The sequence below is a fragment of the Schistocerca nitens genome, chromosome 11 (genome assembly GCF_023898315.1).
Source record: "Schistocerca nitens isolate TAMUIC-IGC-003100 chromosome 11, iqSchNite1.1, whole genome shotgun sequence".
Lineage (NCBI taxonomy): Eukaryota > Metazoa > Arthropoda > Insecta > Orthoptera > Acrididae > Schistocerca > Schistocerca nitens.
In genome coordinates this window covers 198,739,000-198,758,582 of record NC_064624.1, presented here as the reverse complement: position 1 = coordinate 198,758,582, position 19,583 = coordinate 198,739,000, and the positions used below count along the sequence as shown (strand labels likewise).

At 46.1% G+C, this 19,583-nt stretch overlaps 1 protein-coding gene across 1 annotated transcript in view; it reads right to left on the bottom strand.

Moving 5' to 3' along the window:
• The window catches only part of LOC126213609 (basement membrane-specific heparan sulfate proteoglycan core protein-like), an 843,204-nt gene that overhangs the window by 358,926 nt on the left and 464,695 nt on the right, over positions 1-19,583 (bottom strand). Inside the window, exon 16 of the mRNA XM_049941462.1 lies at positions 753-950. Within this exon, the coding sequence (XP_049797419.1) occupies positions 753-950 (198 nt within the window). The remainder of the gene's footprint in view (positions 1-752; positions 951-19,583) is intronic.

Here is a 19,583-nt window from a genome sequence, read left to right as displayed (position 1 = left end):
AGGGAGGAGCTCCTCGATGTAGTAGCCATGAAGAACACTACAACCGGAGGTGATATTTTAAGTAGCGTTGAAGAAAGTGTTGAAAATATAGGATTGTCGTGGAATTCTTTAGTTTCAGTGTCTACAGATGGTAGAGGCATACACTAAGCTAGTAAAATTATCTGACACGTCTACATTCTCCTTTATTTGTTTTATTTGTCGCAGTAATAATTCGCGAGTGATATCCCTGCAGGTGGCCGCGGATTTACATCGACTGGCGGCAGCTGTTGTGTGCCCCACGTGACTCTCCCCACTCTCCGCTCTGGTTCGGTAGTGGGGGTAGCGTGCTCGCGCCTTGCTGCTCACAGCTTACTCCGCGAGCACGTATGTTGTGAAGCCCTGAGCTAGGTGTACTGTCATAATACGTGTCTGGGACTAAGTCTAACAGCAGGTGAGACGTAGCAGTCATTACACCCCATATTCCGTAGCTGTACACGACCCGATCTTCAATCGGTAGCTCCAGCTAGACACGGCATACCGGAAGAAACTTTTCGATTCTCGTTCTAGTCGAAATGAGGCCATTATCAAAAATAGAGGTGGTGTTACACGGTATTAGTGTGATGGCTCTCGAAGAGTGGAACACCTTTTTTGTCAGTGTGCTTACGTGAGAGGCAAACGTGTTAACTGGTTTCTCCAGCTCCACGTGACCACAGAGGATGTGCTGAAATATCAGAGAACGGGGTTCAGGGACGGGGGGCATCTCGCCGACCTACCTGCAGTGAAGCCGGTAACAGTTCGATCTTCCACGGTAGGGCGCGGTGACGTCACGTCGTTACCGCAGTCCAACTCGTCCAGACCGCGCGGGCAGTCCGCGCGACCGTCGCAGACCAGCTCTATCGGAATACAGCTGCCGTCCGAGCAGGTGAAGTCGGTTCCCGGGCACGGAGCGACTTCTTCAGGTGGAAGCGTGGCTGGGTGTGCGAGGTAGGGTGCGGGGCCATGTTAGCTTTAGTCAGACACCAGATACAGCCAAAGGCAAGCTTGCAGTGAGGGCATTATGTCTGCTGAGTGCATAGGGTGACTGAAGATGTGGAACTGGTAGAAACCGTCCATCAGTACGGGGATCAACAGCCTTTTCAATACAACACAACATTAAGTTACTCCTGCAGAAAAAGAAAGATGAGTGCACATGGTGGCTGTTGGGAGTGCCTAACATTACTGTAACTTTACAGGTGGAGATGGCAACACAGCATCCCTGAAGATGTGCATGTGCAGCTTATCACCATCTTCCAAACTCTCGAGAAATGTCAAATCATTGGTGACATCGTTCAGGAACAACAGCAATCACACTTAAATCTGTGTGTGTGTGTGTGTGTGTGTGTGTGTGTGTGTGTGTGTGTGTGTGGGAGGGGGGATTTCCTCCCAAGCCCCTGGATCGATTTCAGCCAAATTTAGCACAGAAACAGCAAGCCTTACGAGTATCATCACTATGGGGTTATAAATGGGCAAAGGCATGTTTTTTTTCCAGCCCTAGTCACACAGGCTATGTTGGGCGACAGCTGTGTTGTGTGGATCTGCCTTGTCAACTTGCTTTGCTATGCAGCCCCATGGCAGGGGCAACAAACAGTTTTACACATACAACGAAGGCTTTCATGACTGGATGGTACTGTTGTTGATGATTCTTCCGGGTAATATGGCTGTGGTACAGGGAATTCTTCTATTCGTAACGTTTCGTCCAATACTACATTGGACATCCTCAGACGTACGGCTGGTCCTGTCGAGTCCTGCCGACTGACGAGTCGGCCGTCGGAGAGCGGCCTAAATACCGAGGAAAGTGGGCGTGGTCTAGCAGAGAGAAAACTAGTCAAAGATAAAATGTAACTATCGATAATAGTCCGTCATAGATAAAAATCACTTATCGATTCTGTGACGCCATTGTCCTCATCTCGCTTAATTTCAAGGCCCCTTCTTTTCTATTAAAATTATCTTCATGTTTATAAATTTCAATAGCCTCCCTATACAGTTGTGGATAATAGTTCGTGGTAGCACTTGAAACTGTAGTTTCACACCATGTAGTTAAGTTTTCTGAAACTTTCGTGGTAGCACTTAAAACTGTAGGTTTCAGACCATGTAGTTAAGTTTTCTGAAACTACAGTTTTAAGTGCTATCAACGAATTATTATCCATGACTGTATAGTGAGACTATTGAAATTTATAAACATGAAGATAATTTTAATAGAAAAGAAGAGGCCTTGAAATTAAGCGAGATGAGGACAATGGCGTCACAGAATCGATAACTGATTCTTATCTATGACGGACTATTATCGATAGTTACATTTTATCTTTGACTAGTTTTCTCTCTGATACTATGTGCAAGCTAGACCACGCCCACTTTCCTCGGTATTTAGGCCGCTCTCCGACGCCCGACTCGTCAGTCGGCAGGACTCGACGGGACCAGCCGTACCTCTGAGGATGTCCAGCGTAGTATTGGGCGAAACGTTAGGAATAGAAGAATTCCACGGACCACGGCCATACAACCCGGAAGAATCATCAACAACAAACAGTTTTAGAGCCCCCAACATGTAGGCTTCCCTGCACGACAGGAGAGTTGTGGTAGTAGAATCGGCCTGCTTCGCAAGGGCTATATATGCTTAGGGGTAAGGCTGGAAGCAAAGAGAGAGAGGATGATGCACAGAGAGAGGAGGGATGAAGAGATGCATAGGGAGAGAGGTGGAAGGATAATATGGACAGAGCAGGTGACGGAGAGAGAGATGGATATAGATACAGAGGGTTGAGGAGTAGACGGGCAGAGAGAGACGGAGAAGATGGGTAGAGAGTGGGGAGGTGACAGGAAGAGGAGGAGATTGGCAGGGACAGGGAAGGAGATGGGCAGTGAGGGGGAGGAAGGGGAGATGCAGGAAGCATGTGGAAGGGGCGTAGGAGTAGTTAGCAGGTGTAAAAAGGAGAGAGAGAGAAGGATAGACACAGAAAGAGTGACGAGGCTGTGGTAAGGGGGATGGGGCAGGAAGGTAAGAGAGGGCCACAGAAGTTGATCAGAGAGAGAGAGAATGAAGGAGGAGATGAAGAGATAGAATAGATGGGCAGACAGAGGACACAGGATGAGGTGAACTGAGAGACTGAGGGAGAAGTAGGTGGACGCAAGAGAGAGGGGAAGGGGAGATGTGTTTAGCATATATGTCAAACACGAACACAGGCAAAGCTGTGGGGGAAAGGTTAGTATATTAATAAAAAGCAGTCCAGATAGCAATACATTTTTATTTTTTAATTCTAGTTACCAGTTTTGGCCTAAAGACCATCCTCAGACCGAGGATCCAGACGGTGTGACGAGCTGGTAAATAGAGCGACGTGTGCTACCGAGTGGTGTCTGACGTAAATGAACAGCTCATCACAGGTACCAGCGGCTCCACACACCAGCTCTTCGCATCGTACGGACCCTCGGTCTGACGACTGTCTTACAGGCCAAAACTGGTAGCCAGAGTGAAAAATAGAATTTTTTTGCTATGTGTACCACTTTTTATTAAACTTGGATCGCTGGCACAGTGGACATGTGAGCATCGTACCAACTGACAGCAAAGACAGTAGTTACATGATTGCTGATGATGTGGTCACAGGACAAGTGTGTGGTAACAAGAGTAGGCACAGGTCCTTGCAGGAGGACTCCATCACCAGAAGATCATAGGATTGTTCACCTGGCTCCGATAGGAGCAAATATGAGGTCAAAAGCTTGTTTTTTCCAGCCCCAGCTGAATAGGCAGATGACAACAGCTGAAATCTGGGTAGGGGTTACAGGCAGACTGTCACCGTGACCCACCGGGAAGAGGTTACTGGAAACTGGGTTAAGCTCACCAGTTGCCAAGTGTCATTTACTGCCAATACTATACCACAGGCAGCAAATGGGTTACTGCACGGCATTCTGTGGTGTTCAGCAAGTCTCAATTCTGCCGTCGGCTGTCGGATCGATCCCGACGCATCTGTAGACGATCTGGTGAAAGGTCACGGAGAGTAGTTACTCTCGATACCCGTACCTCTCCAAATCCTGGAATCACGGTGTGGGAATGTAACGGATATGACTACAGGACCGATTTGATAATCACTGAAGGGAGGCCGAATACTCGCCAGTATCTGGTGAGAATATTGAAGCCTGTTGTCGTATCCTTGACGTCTGGGACAGCAAATGGCATATTCCTGCGGAACCCCACCCTGCAGCTGACACCACAAATTCCTCGAGAAATGTACAGCCCCCCGACTGGCCTACGCTTATTCAGAGAGTTTATTCTGATTTGAGATCCCTTATCGCACTCTGACTTTATCATCACGTTGTTTTGCTTCATATTGTATTTTGGGACACACGTCCGCCTCTGTAGCGCAGCAGTAGGGTTACCACATACCACGCAAGAGGGCCCGGGTTCGATTCCCGACAGGGGACCGGGTGCCGTCTGCCCATTTTCATCACCAGTGACACACAAGTTGCCAAAGTGGCGTCAACTAAAAAGACTTGCAATACGGCGGCCGAACCCCGAAGGGGATAACCCGGCCAATATGTGCCGTACGATCATTTAATTTTAATTTTTAGGGACACATTTTGTACCGTACTTAATTATATAGTAAAAGAATTATAGATGTTCGCTAAAGAGTATATTAATTGTGAAACACAGTATTGTTGCTCGTAGGACAGTTGTATTTTGTACGAAATGTAGTAGTAATTTCAGGAAATAAAGGTGTGACTGTACGATAAAACTAACAAAAATTCAAAATTTGTCTCGTGTTCCCCGGATGTCGATGGCAAAGTGGCAATTGCTGCCTGGCAATTTTTTATTAAATAAATAAAAAAGTAGCTTCCTTCTGCAGACACAGTGCCCCCACTGACAATTAGGCGTAGCATTTCAAAAGAGAGCAGCGCAGAAACGGCAGCAGCGCAGAAACGGCAACACCGCAGACGACACAAGACAGAGGCTCAGCGTGGCAGTCGAAGCAGCGTGACCGGCAACCGCAGAGACACCTAGCGGCAGCCCCGGGCCCCGTCTCGTGGGGGCGGGACTCGGCAGACACCACAGAGAGAAAGCGAGCTGTGCGCCTCGCCGTCCAGAAGTCGACCGAAATGCTGCCCGAGGGACTGTTTCTTCTCACCCTGCCTCGGCACTCACATCGTCGAATGCTACACCACCATTTTCTCGCATCATATTTTCAGATTACTGCTTCAGGTGTGTGGAAAGTTATGCCCCGTCAAGCAGAAGCCACAAAACTTGCTGTGTAGTACAATCTAATCGCTGAGGGTACACTCACCCGACAAAATATTAGTTGTATCTCTGAAAGAGCAAACTTTGGAGCACTGTACGAGGGCAGTTCAATAAGTAATGCAACACATTTTTTTTTTCTGAAACAGGGGTTGTTTTATTCAGCATTGAAATACACCAGGTTATTCCCCAATCTTTTAGCTACACAACACTATTTTTCAACGTAATCTCCATTCAATGCTACGGCCTTACGCCACCTTGAAATGAGGGCCTGTATGCCTGCACGGTACCAGTCCACTGGTCGATGTCGGAGCCAACGTCGTACTGCATCAATAACTTCTTCATCATCCGCGTAGTGCGTCCCACGGATTGCGTCCTTCATTGGGTCAAACATATGGAAATCCGACGGTGCGAGATCGGGGCTGTAGGGTGCACGAGGAAGAACAGTCCACTGAATTTTTGTGAGCTCCTCTCGGGTGCGAAGACTTGTGTGAGGTCTTGCATTGTCATGAAGAAGGAGAAGTTCGTTCTGAATTTTGTGCCTACGAACACGCTGAAGTCGTTTCTTCAATTTCTGAAGAGTAGCACAATACACTTCAGAGTTGATCGTTTGACCGTGGGGAAGGACATCGAACAGAATAACCCCTTCAGCGTCCCAGAAGACTGTAACCGTGACTTTACCGGCTGAGGGTATGGCTTTAAACTTTTTCTTGGTAGGGGAGTGGGTGTGGCGCCACTCCATTGATTGCGTTTTGTTTCAGGTTCGAAGTGATGAACCCATGTTTCATCGCCTGTAACAATCTTTGACAAGAAATTGTCACCCTCAGCCACATGACGAGCAAGCAATTCCGCACAGATGGTTCTCCTTCGCTCTTTACGGTGTTCGATTAGACAACGAGGGACCCAGCGGGAACAAACCTTTGAATATCCCGACTGGTGAACAATTGTGACAGCACTACCAACAGAGATGTCAAGTTGAGCACTGAGTTGTTTGACGGTGATCCGTCGATCATCTCGAACGAGTGTGTTCGCACGCTCCGCCATTGCAGGAGTCACAGCTGTGCACGGCCGGCCCGCACGCGGGAGATCAGACAGTCTCGCTTGACCTTGCGGCGATGATGACACACGCTTTGCCCGACGACTCACCGTGCTTTTGTCCACTGCCAGATCACCGTTGACATTCTGCAAGCGCCTATGAATATCTGAGATGCCCTGGTTTTCCGCCAAAAGAAACTCGATCACTGCCCGTTGTTTGCAACGCACATCCGTTACAGACGCCATTTTAACAGCTCCGTACAGCGCTGCCACCTGTCGGAAGTCAATGAAACTATACGAGACGAAGCGGGAATGTTTGAAAATATTCCACCAGAAATTTCCGGTTTTTTCAACCAAATTGGCCGAGAAAAAAAATGTGTTGCATTACTTATTGAACTGCCCTCGTAGATTGTATTGAACTGGTACCAGGCAGTGTTGTGACCCTCCACTACTGACATAAGTCAGGGCATAGAAGTGACGCCTATACACGCGCCTGTCAGTTATACGGTACCGGCACGGCGAGGCGGGTCGAAGTAAGGACACGGCAGAAAGGAGCTATCGTGTTCGGATGTGTTGAAAACAATGTTGCGTATAAAGTCACCAGGTTTTTCGGTCTATCGGTGCGAACTCTCCGACTTGTCTACAAGGAATGGTGCACAGTTTGCAGTTGTAACTTGGGGAATAAAAGTGGTCGTAAAAATATCCCAACTGACAGGGATCACAGACATGAGTCAAAATCTTGACAGTGACAGTTTGTTTCAAACCTGGCAGGAAATGCCACTGTTAGTGAATGCAGGTCCATCTTGACAAGTTTCTGGGTGAGCATTGTGAACAGAACTCCGTGCAAACCATGTCTGTAGTCGGATGTCTCACAAAAGGCCGTTGCTCACACTGGTACATAAAGCTGTACGTCTCCTATGGGCCAAACAGCGCAGAAACTGGATAGTGTGAGGCATGTCTGAAAAATAAGTACCATTTTGGAAACAAACTCATAAAAACTTTCTTTTTTTCAAACAAAAATTTTTTTTATTTAAACAATTTTCCTTCATAGTTGCCACAATTGTTCAGACATCTGTTGCAGCAGCAAACCAATTTTTCTATGCCCTGTTCACAGAAAAATGCCGCCAGTGAAGATAGTCATTGCCAAACACAGGTTTTTGCTTCATCATCGCTGTCAAAGCGCCTTCCTCCAAACTCCCACTTCAAGTTTACGAACGAGTGGTAGTCAGAATGTGTGAGATTGGGACTGTACGGTAGCTGATCAAAATGCCCCCAATAGAATTTCTGGATAAGGTTTCGAGTGACACCAGCAGAATGGAGATACGTGTTGTCGTGAAGCGACACAGTGTCTCCACTGAGCATTCCACGCCTTCTGTTTTCAATTGTGCACCAAAGTTTTTACACTGTTTCACAGTATTGTATTGCACTGCCGGTTTCAGCTCTGGAAAGGAACTCGACAAGCAGAAAATGAAGCACAAAATGGTGTCCAGCAGTGGCTGTCTTCATTGGTGGGATTTTTCTATGAAGAGGGCATAGCACAACAATGACAAATGTCTCAACAATGATAACAACTATGTACAAAATAGTTTAAGAAATGCTCTTTCTTGTAAAAATAAATTTTGATTTGAGAAAACTCTTTTTATGAGTTTTTCTCCAAAATGTTACTTACTTTCCAGACATGCCTCGCAACTGATTGGAGGCATTTAGTTTGGTCCGACGAGTTGCGATGTTTCACTTTTCTAAGGGTGTGACGTGTCGAGTGGACCGACAGCCCAATTATGCGTTTAACTCTCAGTATGTAGACGGAGCACTTGTGACCACACGTGGTTTTGTGTTGTTTTGCGTGTGTTTTCCATACTGTGACCTGGGCCCACTCATTCACTTCCCAGTGCTTACGAATCAGGATGTTTATACAAGCATTTGCAATGAGAAAGTGATGCCCTTTCTTCAACATCTTACTGATGAGTACACTGCGGACACCTTGTCTTCCAAGGAGACAACTACCACGTCCCCAGAGACGCAACCGTACATTCCCAGTCTGACCGACTATTGCACCTCAACTCGTCTAATCTTAACCCTCGTGGAAAATGTCCGGGGCTATTTGAGACAGGAGATGCAATACAGCAATAGACATCCCAGCAATCTGGTAATTCTACAGGGTCTATCCATCAATAAGTAGCTTCAGTGACGTACAGCACGTCCGAAGAGACTCTACAACAGGGCTTAACAACTGGCCGGTTTTGAGCGCGAGTACTCGCGTCTGCTCAGGCACGTGCTCGCGAGCAGCTGCAAGGTCGTGGAGTAGGGAGGGACGGGAGGGGAGGGAGGGGAAATGCGCGCGCACATTTGAATAGGGCCGCAGCGTGCCTATTGAATTCGCGCCGACTGTGTAACGTTTAAAGTACTACGATCAGCTCTTAACAGTCACTTCGCTGGTTGAGAATCATGTGAAGTCGCCGTTGTGTAACCCCAACCATGCTTTCGCAGTTCAACCCCCATTGGGAGGAATTGTATCTGTTTACAGAAAAAGATGGTGTTGCAAAATGTTTAGTATGTCACAAAACGCTGAATTCTTTTAGGAAATTTAATTTGCAGCGACATTATATGTCGTACCACACGAAAGACTACGGAAGAGGAAAATGTGATGGACCAGATCGTGCACAGAAAGTTATTAAACTTAAAAGGAAGCTATCCAAAGAAGATCTGGACGACGAAGAAAAATCAACTGAGGCAGCTCTCAGAGTGGGTTACAAAATTGCTTTGCTTTTAGCAAAACCCCTGCGCCCCTTAACTGATGGCGATTTAATAAAAGAATGTTTGTTAGTTGCAGTGGAACATTTGTGTCCATCTCAACAGTTTCGGATTGTGCCATTATCTAACATGACCATTACGCGTCGCATACAGGACATGGCAGACGACGTCCAGAGCCAGCTTGCAAATATCTGTAAAGATTTTATGGCGTATTCTCTAGCTCTGGACGAAAGTGTTGATATCACTGGAACAGCGCAGCTTGCCATATTTATTAGAGGTGTTAAAAGATCTTCAGGTGAGGGAGGAGCTCCTCGATGTAGTAGCCATGAAGAACACTACAACCGGAGGTGATATTTTAAGTAGCGTTGAAGAAAGTGTTGAAAATATAGGATTGTCGTGGAATTCTTTAGTTTCAGTGTCTACAGATGGTAGAGGCATGCACTAAGCTAGTAAAATTATGTGACACGTCTACATTCTCCTTTATTTGTTTTATTTGTCGCAGTAATAATTCGTGAGTGATATCCCTGCAGGTGGCCGCGGATTTACATCGACTGGCGGCAGCTGTTGTGTGCCCCACGTGACTCTCCCCACTCTCCGCTCTGCTCCGGTAGTGGGGGTAGCGTGCTCGCGCTGCTCCGTGCTCGCGCCTTGCTGCTCACAGCTTGCTCCGCGAGCACGTATGTTGTGAAGCCCTGCTCTACAAGTCTCTCCTTCATCAAACTGAGGCCGTCGTCAAGTCAATAAGCTACACGGTATTAGTGTCACGTCTCGCAGCAGTTACTAATTTTTTGTCCAGTGTGCTTATAAAATAACCTCAATAACGGGAAGCACTTTAAGCATTAACGGCAGCATACGACTCAAAATTCTGGACGGCAAGTGCGTTCCAGCAGTTTAGAGAGCCACAACACGGCCACCAGAAATAACAAAAGAAATAGCACAGCTCTTGACAAGAACAAAAGAAATTCAAAGCTCGACACTGAAAACAGCTAGCAATAAACACAGTAACATTATTATAAACAAACATGTATTCTATCTTAACACAGTAGGGCTGAAACATACGACTTACCTCAGCAGTAGAAAGGACAGGCTGGACACGTACACGAGTAGACGAGAGCAAAGCGTGTGGAAAGGCTTACGACAAAAAAGTGCGACCACAACCGAAGCATGCGGGCGAGCACTCAGAAAAGACAAAACAGTGTGACGTACCAATTTCCGCACACTGGCGACCACCGGACAGTGGCAAGCACAGAGGCAACAGTGGAAAGTGACCGGGGACGTTACGTTCAGCTACGAGACACAGCACATCGACACACAGATATTTACAATTTCCACAATGTCGGGCAGTAGAAACTGGTTTAAGGGTGCATCCCACATTTCTAATAAGTGAACGCTCTTTAGATGTCCTTCGCTTCCTTAACAACGAGGAGATTCTACTGCATACGTCACTCGTAAATACATTGCTGTGCAAAACTTAAGGACAAAAGTAACTTTCCCGTAATGTGTCAGTGCCGAGTAACACTGCTCGATGAAACTTGAACTGTACACAGAAAGAACTGCTACAGTATAATATTAAATTTAATGACAAACAATTTTCTGTTATCTTTGATTATTCTGACTGGAATCAAGCCAGAATCAGTGAAAGTGTCAGGTTCTGGATAAAACTGCAATTCCATTAGCAAACATTGGTTTTTCAATTGTACAACATTCCTTATAATTCGGAGACAAATAAAAGGATAAAAGTTACTGAATTTGTGCTTTCTGCAGAGCTATTACACCCTGTAAATAACCAGGCAGATACAGATCAGTTGAGAATTTCCTATTCTTTAAAACAAATTAATCCCCACAGCTACACATACCAGGAAAGTGTACACTTGTTTGACACCCAAAGAAAACGAACTGAATACTCATTAGTGACAGAAAAAGAAAACTAACAGTCACCAACTGAGTACTATGTGAAACGCTTTAAGTGAATAAGAAGGATGTTTTCCACTGTGGAGACGGTAAAAGAAAAAGGGGAAAACTACTCCAAGAATAGTTGTGGACACATAACACAGAGATTGAAGACACCCACAGATTTTTTGGAACAATTAAAAGAAAATCAATTTTAGAAGATATGATGGCAACAGCAAGAAAGAAAGAAATCCACATGAAAGTCTGGAGGGCCACAGAGGTATAAACCACAAACAGAAAAAGCCAGCGTCTGTTCTTGAGGACATTAATGTTTCATTTGCTAGATTTCCCACATAAGTTTGTTGTCCAGGGACATCTTATAGGAAAAAAAAATTAAAAGAGAAGAGAGAGGGAAAGAGTTACAAGAGAGGGTTTACAAACAAACAAAACCTACAAAGATGCATTCATCTTATACTGAGTGAGACACTGTTTTATCTACAATACAACCCCAGAAATTGAAAATGGCATAGCAGGAAAGTTGATCAAAAGATTCTGACACAAAAAACCATATGCTATAAGATGCGGATGACATTTCCAGATGCTTAAAAAGATGTCATTACAACAAATTTTACGTAATTCTATTTTAAACTCTTTAAAAAAAATGTTAACAGAGCAGCCTTTTGAGGCAGGTATTTACACCATTGGCGATTCTTCTATTATGATCTAAGGCACACTTCTGAACCTAACATATCATCTCCTGATATTGGAGAGATCTTCGGAGGCTATCAGTTTGTTTTAAAAATGTGAACGAGTTCATCAAGCCTGTTTATCGGAAACTGCACAATAGTCAGGTCGTGATGTCAGATTGTGGAGTCACATTCGACACTTATTATGGAGCTTATACAGCAGAAGTGTTGACTTACTTGCTTTACATGGCACTCAGGCTGACATCTGATAGCAATCTTCCTCCTTTGTTTTTGGAGTTGTTCCCGTGTTTTTGAATATCTACTGGTTCTCCGCACATGCTAGTAAAATAATGCTCGGGCCAAGACCAGGGAACTACCAAATTTGATTCTCCGATACTAAACTCCGACAATACAATTTCACTTCCTCCAACTTAACAATCTGCTATACTCGGATTCTGAGAAAACAATCTGGCAATGTTTGAATCTGACATTACAACTTAGCAGCTTCCATGTGTGGCATTACCGTTTTGCAGTCTCCAACTGCAAAATTACAGTTTTGTTTCCTCCAGTACTGACATTACAATTTCACTGCCTACAGCGCCAGTACTACAATTTCACTGCCTCTGACATTACACTTTCACTGCCTCTTATTCCAACGTTTTAATTTTGCAGTCTCCAACTCTGAAACTGCAATGTTGCTTCCTCCAACTTCGACATTGCAATTTTGCTTTCTCTGATCTGATATCGCAATTAGGTTTCCTCTGACTCCCACACTTCATTTTCACTTCCTCTGTCTCTGACACTGCAATTCCACATCCTCCAACTCTGACACTGCAATTTCACTTCCTCCAACTTTAACATAACAATTTTGCTTCCTCTGACACTGCAATTTTGTTTCCTCTGACTGAAACGACAATTTTGCTGGCCGCTGACTCCGATACAATAATTTTACTTCCTGTGACTCGAAAATTCCAATTTTGCTCCTTCAATTCTGCCATTACAATGGCTCTGACATTACAATTTCACTTCCTCAGATTCTGGTACAACAATTTTGCTTCCTCTGACACTGAAACAGCAAGTCTGCCTCCTTCAACTACAATATTGCAATCTCCCTTCCTCCAACTTTGGCATCACAATTTCATAATCTCTGACTTTGAATCTAGAATTTTGTAGTCTCTGAATCCAACAGTACTGTAACATAATATCCAAATCAGACACTACAGTTTCATAAGCTCTGATTCTGACACTAAAATTCTGTAACCTTGAAATGTGACCATAAAATTTCATAATCTCCGGCTCCGAGATTTCAATTTGACAGCCTCCAACTCTGACACTACAATTTCGTAAACTTCGACTCGGTTACTACAATATCATAACCTCTGACTCCGACACTACAATGTCGCTGCCTCCAACTAGCAAACTACAAGTTCACAACTTCCGATTCAGTTACTGCAGTTTTGTATCTCATAAATCTGAAGTATCATTTTGTAATCTCTGACTCTGACATTATAAATAATTACTATTAAAACAGTCTTGATCACGATTTATTTAACAAGGTGACCGGTTTCAACCACTACTGTGGTCATCTTCAGACCATTGAGTAGGAAACTCTTTCTGTTGAAGTGATTCTTCAACAGAAAGAGGTTCCTACTCAATGGTCTGAAGATGACCACAGTAGTGGTTGAAACCGGTCACCTTGTTAAATAAATCGTGATCAAGACTGTTTTTAATAGTAATTATTTATAAGACATTGATCACTGCTGTGCCCATAATTTATTCAAAAGTAATTCTGACATTATAGTTTTGTGATCTATGAAAATGACATTACAATTTCATAGCCTCCAGCTCTGAAACAAATTATTTTGTGCCCTGTATGTCAAAATAGCTCACAGCCTCCAACTCCGATTAAACTCCTGAACAGACTCCTATTCCGACAACACAAACGGGCAGTCACCGACACTGTCCGATCCCTAGTCTTGGGGCAGAGCCCGAGCTGGAGGCTAGGTGACGTACGAGGGGGAGTTCCCCGTCCGTGTGCTGTGTCCGGCCTCTGGCAAGGGGGCGGGGCTACGTACCTGTGTACCTGTTCGGTTTGCAGCAGGTGGGGGGCGGCAGCAGGCACGTGCGGTGGCACACGTGGACGACGCAGCCCAGAGTCGTGACGCACTGCCAGTTGACGGGCGGCGCGGCGTGGCAGGGCGGCGGGGGCGGTGCGGCCGGCACCCGCGACCCTCCCAGCAGCAGCTCTGTCCCACAGGCAGGCAGGGTGGCTAGCGGCGTGGCGAGCGGGGGGCGGCAGAACCGAACCGGCACGGCGGGGGCGGGGGCGGGGGGGGACGTCTGAGCTCGCTGACGCCACGTACTCGGCTGTGTGGCCAGTTTGTAATGAAGTTCCGGTGGCACAGTGTTCCTGCCCCTCTGCAGATTTAAACTGAGCTACACTGCCGGACACTTACATTTCGACGCCGGCAAGTTCAGAAAATGACAAAATTATACAGGGTTATTACAAATGATTGAAGCGATTTCACAGCTCTACAATAACTCTATTATTTGAGATATTTTCACAATGCTTTGCACACACATACAAAAACTCAAAAAGTTTGTTTAGGCATTCACAAATGTTCGATATGTGCCCCTTTAGTCATTCGGCAGACATCAAGCCGATAATCAAGTTCCTCCCACACTCGGCGCAGCATGTCCCCATCAACGAGTTCGAAAGCATCGTTGATGCGAGCTCGCAGTTCTGGCACGTTTCTTGGTAGAGGAGGTTTAAACACTGAATCTTTCACATAACGCCACAGAAAGAAATCGCATGGGGTTAAGTCGGGAGGGCGTGGAGGCCACGACACGAATTGCAGATCATGATCTCCACCACGACCGATCCATCGGTTTTCCAATCTCCTGTTTAAGAAATGCCGAACATCACGATGGAAGTGCGGTGGAGCACCATCCTGTTGAAAGATGAAGTCGGCGCTGTCGGTCTCCAGTTGTGGCGTGAGCCAATTTTCCAGCATGTCCAGATACACGTGTCCTGTAACGTTCTTTTTTTTCCGCAGAAGAAAAAGGGGCTGTAAACTTTAAACCGTGAGACTGCACAAAACACGTTAACTTTTGGTGAATTGCGAATTTGCTGCACGAATGCGTGAGGATTCTCTACCGCCCAGATTCGCACATTGTGTCTGTTCACTTCACCATTAAGAAAAAATGTTGCTTCATCACTGAAAACAAGTTTCGCACTGAACGCATCCTCTTGCATGAGCTGTTGCAACCGCGCCGAAAATTCAAAGCGTTTGACTTTGTCATCGGGTGTCAGGGCTTGTAGCAATTGTAAACGGTAAGGCTTCTGCTTCAGCCTTTTCCGTAAGATTTTCCAAACCATCGGCTGTGGTACGTTTAGCTCCCTGCTTCCTTTATTCGTCGACTTCCGCGGGCTACGCGTGAAACTTGCCCGCACGCGTTTAACTGTTTCTTCGCTCACTGCAGGCCGACCCGTCGATTTCCCCTTACAGAGGCATCCAGAAGCTTTAAACTGCGCATACCGTCGCCGAATGGAGTTAGCAGTTGGTAGATCTTTGTTGAACTTGGTCCTGAAGTGTCCTTGCACTGTTATGACTGACTGATGTGAGTGCATTTCGAGCACGACATACGCTTTCTCGGCTCCTGTCGCCATTTTGTCTCACTGCGCTCTCGAGCGCTCTGGCGGCAGAAACCTGAAGTGCGGCTTCAGCCGAACAAAACTTTATGAGTTTCTCTACGTATCTGTAGTGTGTCGTGACCATATGCCAATGAATGGAGCTACAGTGAATTTATGAAATCGCTTCAATCATTTGTAATAGCCCTGTACTTATTGTGAGTACAAAGTATACCAGGGAGAAGAGCAAAATATCTGAGGGCACAGAAGGTACGGTACGTACACGGTCCGGCCACATTACTGCGATCACTTCCTATGCTCGACACAGACACGTAATAACCACTGGTAGACGGCAGTGGAGGGTACGTACAGTGTGACGAGGCGAAGCAGTGCAGTCGGCATCGTAATGAGGGAACGGACTGACTTATCTGTCACCAAAATAGCACGATCGTAGGCTTTCGAGCCGACAGTGGAAACAGTTTCGAAACTGCTAAGTTTGTAAACTGGTTGTGTGCTGCTGTAGTTAAAGCGTACCACACGTGGCAAAATTGCGCACCCAAAAGTAATCCCGAGGCAACTGCGATACGTCACGGGCCATACACGGTGGGCAAACGACAGCTGCGGAGGTGTGTACGGGCAAAGACGTGTCCAACTGTTGAGCAACTGACTGTCCAGACGAACAGAGGGGATACTAAGTGTGTCCTCAATGACTGTTCAGTGGCTGTTGCTACTTACAGGCCTAAGCACCAGGTGCACGGTTCGTGTTTATCGGCAACAGAGGCTGCAATTTGCACACCAGTACCACAACTGGATATCTACCGATCTATCAGATGAATCATATTTCACCCTCTATCTGACAGATGACCATGACTGTTAGAGTGGTCTGGGCTGTGGAATATTTTCATGGCATCCCCCGGGTGCCCTCATCTTTCTGCAAGAGATAACGAATCAAAACAAGTATGCACCTATCCTCGGGGACTGTGCCCACTCCCACATGCAGTTTGTTTTTCCTCAGCAAGAAGGCACCTACTAGCAGGTCAATGCGACGTGTCACAGTTCCCAGCGTACGTGCCTCGTTCGAAGAGCACCAGGGTGAGTTTACCGTACATTTCTGACTTCCAGTCTCCCCAGCTTTAAACCTAATCGAGAATCTGTGAGACCACCTCAATTGGGCTGCTCGCGCCACGGCTCCTCAGCCGAGAAATCTAGCACAGATGGCCACAGTACTGGAGTTTTGGTACCTTCCGGAACCTCAATGACACTCTTCCTGCACTCCAGCACTGCAAAAGGTGGTTATTTAGGATTTTGACAGGTGCTAACATTAATGTGTGTGGACCGTTTAGTAGACAGAACAGCCTCCTAAGACAGACACGGGTACGTCATTCCGTGCTGCTTCAGCTCTTACGCCAGACTCCGTCGACCGCACAGTGGCTTGCGAGTGGCAGCATGCCTCTGGTGAGTATAATGGCCACCCTAGGCTGATGTAGTTCAGGAGAGCAGGGGCAACGTGCGATCTCGTGTTATCTTGTCGGATGATAATGCCGTGAAGTTATGGCACAGCCACCAGCCCTAACACATCAGAATGTGACAGCTGCTGTCCAAATTACCAGCTATGTGAAGCACAGGTGATTGTGTTGTGTACCAAATGGCACCCCACACTATCACGCCACGTTCCGAGCCCGTACGATGATTTGTGTCTGAGGCAGTCTGGAAATATCCGTTCTCCTCAGAGTCTCCGTACACAGATAAATACAGGGTGTACATAAAGTCCAGGAACACTTTCAATTGTTTATTGCACAAGAACCAAACATTGTACAGATATCATACGTATGTCATTTTGAAGAGAAACCCTGAAAGTTTTTTTTTTCCCATGCACATCACCATTTGCCAATAGTCAGTGCTAGTTGCAAACGTGGTGAGTTCAGATGCAGAGTCAGTTTTCTGCATGTTCGAGTTCGGCAAAAACAAGTGTGCTACAGCTGTTCAACGAATGTTTAGAACCGAGTATGTTAAGAAGCTACCAACAAGGAAGGCCATTTACCACTGACACAGCAAATTCGTTACGACACATTGCTTGTGCCTGGCAAAGAGAAGCGGATGTCCCAATGTGAGTGAAGTGAATGAGGAGCGCGTACGAGACACATTTGTAAGGAGTGCATCCCGTGAACTCGAAATGGCTCCAACGACAGTGTGGAAAGTCCTGCGACAGAAGCTGTCTATAAAACCACTCGAGTTGGAGCTAGTGCAGTAGCTAAATAATGGCGACAAAGACAAGCATTTTGAGTTTTGTTCACAGTTGCAACAACTGAATACGTACGGGGACGGCATTGTTGATCGCTTAATTTTTAGCTACGACGCCACTTTTCACACTAATGGGAAAGTGAACAGGCATAATTGTCGAATCTGCAGTGCAGAGCATCCACACGAATGCATTGAATTTGATTGTGATTCCCCAAAGGTAAATGTTTTTCGTGCCTCGTCACGTTGAAAACTGTACGGGCCATTCTTCTTTGCCAAGAGCACTGTCACTGGATATTCCTACTCAGACGTGTTCGTCTTTCAGCAGGATGGGGCTCCACCCCATTTTCATCGTGAAGTTTGTGGATACCTGAACACGGGGCTGCCGCATTGACGGACCAGCCGTGCTACAGAAGGGGACAACTGTTTCATGAAATGGCCTCCCCAATAACTCTGTGTGACTTTTTTTCTGTGGGGACACATTAAACGTCTGGTGTATGTACCGCCTCTACCACTTGATGTAGCAGAGTTCTGGGAAAGAATACAGGAAGCGACTGCCACAGTCGACAGTGCCATGCTGGGAGTGGTACGGCAAGAATTCGATTACCGTATTGACGTCTGCCGGGTCACTCGTGGTTCGCGTATCGAATGTTCGTACGAAAAACTTTCAGAGTTTTGCTTCAAAATGCAATGTGTATGAATTCTGTACAATGTTTAGTTCCTGTGCGATAAATAATTGAAAGTGTTCCCAGACTTTTTCGTAAACCCTGTAAGTCGTACACTCTCGAGAGTACAGAGATTCGTCTGAGCTCAGGATGTGGTGCCACTCCTGTGCTGAGTGTTGCCACTGAGCACACCTCTGTCAGAATGTCTCGCTCTGCTGCCACATTGAGGAAAGGTGCGAGAACGGTCACCGTGCTGACAGTTCGTGGCACTCCGAATTACATCGCACTGTCCGGTTACAAACGAGCACACTTCTGAAAGAACCCGTGTGACGTGGCTGTACAATCCCGCACTGCCGAGTGAATGACGTGTCTACCCTCTCTGGCGCTAGTCGCATGGCATCAGTGAGATTGTGAGTGCTGTTCAGTTTGGCCCTCCTGAACATGTCAATTCCACATTCATTAAACAGTTGTGGGAACAAATTGCAGCCTCAACAGCCCATAATCTTGCCACTACTGAATTCTGGCATGTTCTCGTAGATGTATCTTTACAATATGATCTCCTCACAAACAAATGACATTTTACATGTGACTTATATATGAGGAAGCAACTGTACAATCTTTCCTTATACAGGGTGTCTCGCCTACGGGTTATCAGGCACATTTTGTCTCACGTTTTGGCAAATACTTACAATTTAGGTTTGCAATGTGAAGTTGCAGTCGGCCCTAACAAATACTTCCCATCAAGTCTATCACGCAACACCCAGTACTGACAGAAAGTGTCACTTCCTTTCCCGTTATGAGCAAAACGAATTTTACATGCCCGTTCGACTGTGTGATCCCAATTTAGGTGGTTGGTTCGGTTGTTTGGGGGGAGGAGACCAGAAAGCGAGTTCATCGGTCTCATCGGATTAGGGAAGGACGGGGAAGGAAGTCGGCCGTGCCCTTCAAAGGAACTATCCCAGCATTTGCCTGGAGGGATTTAGGGAAATCACTGAAAACCTGAATCAGGATGGCTGGACGCGGGATTGAACTGTCGTCATCCTCCCAATTTAGTCCAGCGCAGTATTTGTTTTATTGATATGCCTTAAAAGGAACAGTAAAACACAAAAAACAGCTCGTACACCAGCAGCGACAGCTCTGTCCTGGCTCGTTCTGACTGCTATGACCAAGTGTGGAGCGCTGCTCAGTAATTGCTGCTGGAATATTTCCCCTTGTGTTTTGCTGTCCCTGCTAACGCCTATCAATAAAACAAATATCACACGACACTAACCTGGGACTGCTCAATCCGATGGGCATGTAAAATTGCACTTTAAACATAATTTCGCTCATAGTGGGAAACAAACCGACACTTTCTGTCAACACTCGGTGTCATATGAAAGACTAGATTAGCAGTAGTTATTTGGGCTGGCCCCAGCTACACATCACAAAAACAGAATTGCAAATACCCGCCAAAA